This window comes from Rhincodon typus, chromosome 13 (assembly GCF_021869965.1).
Source record: "Rhincodon typus isolate 14 chromosome 13, sRhiTyp1.1, whole genome shotgun sequence".
NCBI classification, from domain to species: Eukaryota; Metazoa; Chordata; class Chondrichthyes; order Orectolobiformes; family Rhincodontidae; genus Rhincodon; species Rhincodon typus.
Window position 1 is genome coordinate 4,491,439 of NC_063344.1, and position 2,160 is coordinate 4,493,598.

At 54.4% G+C, this 2,160-nt stretch overlaps 1 protein-coding gene across 1 annotated transcript in view; it reads right to left on the bottom strand.

Annotated features, from left to right (window-relative positions):
* Positions 1-291: 291 nt before the first annotated feature.
* The window catches only part of LOC125484698 (putative protein TPRXL), a 9,766-nt gene continuing 7,897 nt past the window's right edge, over positions 292-2,160 (bottom strand). The window contains exons 5-7 of the mRNA XM_048604483.1: positions 1,982-2,036; positions 1,184-1,250; positions 292-779 (exon numbers count right to left, since the gene is read on the bottom strand). Of these exons, the coding sequence (XP_048460440.1) occupies positions 292-779; positions 1,184-1,250; positions 1,982-2,036 (610 nt within the window). The remainder of the gene's footprint in view (positions 780-1,183; positions 1,251-1,981; positions 2,037-2,160) is intronic.

Here is a 2,160-nt window from a genome sequence, read left to right on the forward strand (position 1 = left end):
CAGGGTCAGTGCCCCAGCCCAGACTGGAATTGAATTGAATTAACTTTATTGTCACTTGTACTCAAATGAATCCAGTGAAAAGTTTCTAAGTTGCCACTTACAGTGCCATCTTAGGTACCAAGGTACCGAGGTACAATCCTTAGTTACAGAATAGAGAAATGAAGGAAGAAGAGTTACAGTACAGCTATACACAGTATAACCATAGGTCAGAAAAACAAGAAGCAAAGTTAAAAGAAAAACATCTCAGTCTCTCTTCAAAGGCTTTCCACAGCAGACCAGCATCGGGATCCTTCACGTGGTCTGACCGCTAGCTGCTCCCATCCGCTCCGCACTAGGCCCCTGTCCCCGCTCTGCACTGGGCCCCTGTCCCTGCTCTGCACTGGGCCCCTGTCCACTGTCTCCGCTCTGCACTGAGCCCCTGTCCCCGCTTCGCACTGAGCCCCTGTCCCCGCTCCGCACTGGGCCACTGTCCCCGCTCCGCACTGGGCCCCCATCCCCGCTCCACACTGGGCCCCTGCCCCTGCTCCGCACTGGGCCCCTCTCCGCTGTCCCTGCTCCGCACTGGGCCCCTGTCCGCTGTCCTTGCTCTGCACTGGGCCCCTGTCCCTGCTCCACACTGGGCCCCTGTCCCCGCTCCACATTGGGCCCCTTTCCACTGTCCCTGCTCCGCACTTGACCCCTGTCCCTGCTCCACACTGGGTTGCTGGTTGCTGGTGTCCCCCACTTCGGAGACTGGGAGTTGAAGGTCAGGGCCACGTGTCCGAGGCCGAGGGAAGACTCTTTTTCGCAGAGTTGAAATGTTTAAAACTAGGGGGCATGCATTTAAAGTGAGAGGGGGAACATTCAAAGGAGACATGAGGGGCAAGTATTTTACACAGAGAGTGGTAGGAGTGTGCAACGCACTGCCTCGGGCAGTGGTGGAGGCAAATACAATAGGGGCGTTTAAGGGGCTTTTACATAAACACATGAATATGCAAGGAATGGAGGGATATGGGCCAAAGACAAGAGGAAGGGATTAATTTAATTTGGTGTCATGTTCAGCACAACATCATGGGCCGAAGGGCCCGTTCCTGTGCTGTGCAGTTCTATGCTCTACTGGGGGAAAGAGGGAGAAAAGAAAGGAAAAAGAATGGGAGGAGCAGATGAGCTCTGACTGGAGCATCCTAGCCCACCGCTATCCTACCGGAGAATTCCGGAATGTAGCTGGAATCGCCCAGGGGCAGGCTGCCATTGGCTGCACACACATGGCACTAAGAGGACCATATCACTGTGGAACTCATCAAAAAGAAGGATTTCCATTCCATATGATCTGGGATGCTAGCTCCACTTCCTGGAGGGGTGTGTCCTCTAACCTGACAGCTGCTTAGGGTATTTGAGGGTCCAGGGGCCTTAAGAGGCTTGTTGCTGGGGGCAAGGGCCACCCATTGCAATCATAGCTCATGACACCATTGTGGAACTCCCTGTCTGATGTACAGCAGAGATACAATGGTGCCCATGCTTCGACCAGAGCCATGAAGCTGCTGCTGAAGATGTGGTTCCACTGCTTGGGCTGGTCAGGGGTGGGAGTGGGGTAGGGGACAGGTTGGTGGTGGTGCTCTTGTATTGTCTGGACACAGCGTACTGCACACTGCACAACTGCAACAGGCAAAGTGTCCATGTGCTGGGAGGCGGGAAACCGGGGGAAATGGAAGCAGTCGCCTGAGGATGAGAAAGGGGATGAGGACATTGAGGAGGAGGAGGTGGATGAGGACAATGAGGAGGAGGTAGATGAGGACAATGAAGAGGAGGAGGTGGATGATGACATTGAGGAGGAGGTGGTGGATGAGGACAATGAGGAGGAGGAGGTGGATGAGGACAATTAGGAGGAGGTAGATGAGGACAATGAAGAGGAGGAGGTGGATGACGACATTGAGGAGGAGGTGGTGGATGAGGACATTGAGGAGGAGGAGGTGGATGAGGACAATGAGGAGGAGGAGGTGGATGAGGACAATGAAGAGGAGGAGGTGGATGACGACATTGAGGAGGGGGTGGTGGATGAGGACATTGAGGAGGAGGAGGTGGATGAAGATATTGAGGAGGAGGTAGTGGATGAGGACATTGAGGAGGAGGTAGATGAGGACATAGAGGAGGTGGTGGATGTGGACATTGAGGAGGAGGAGG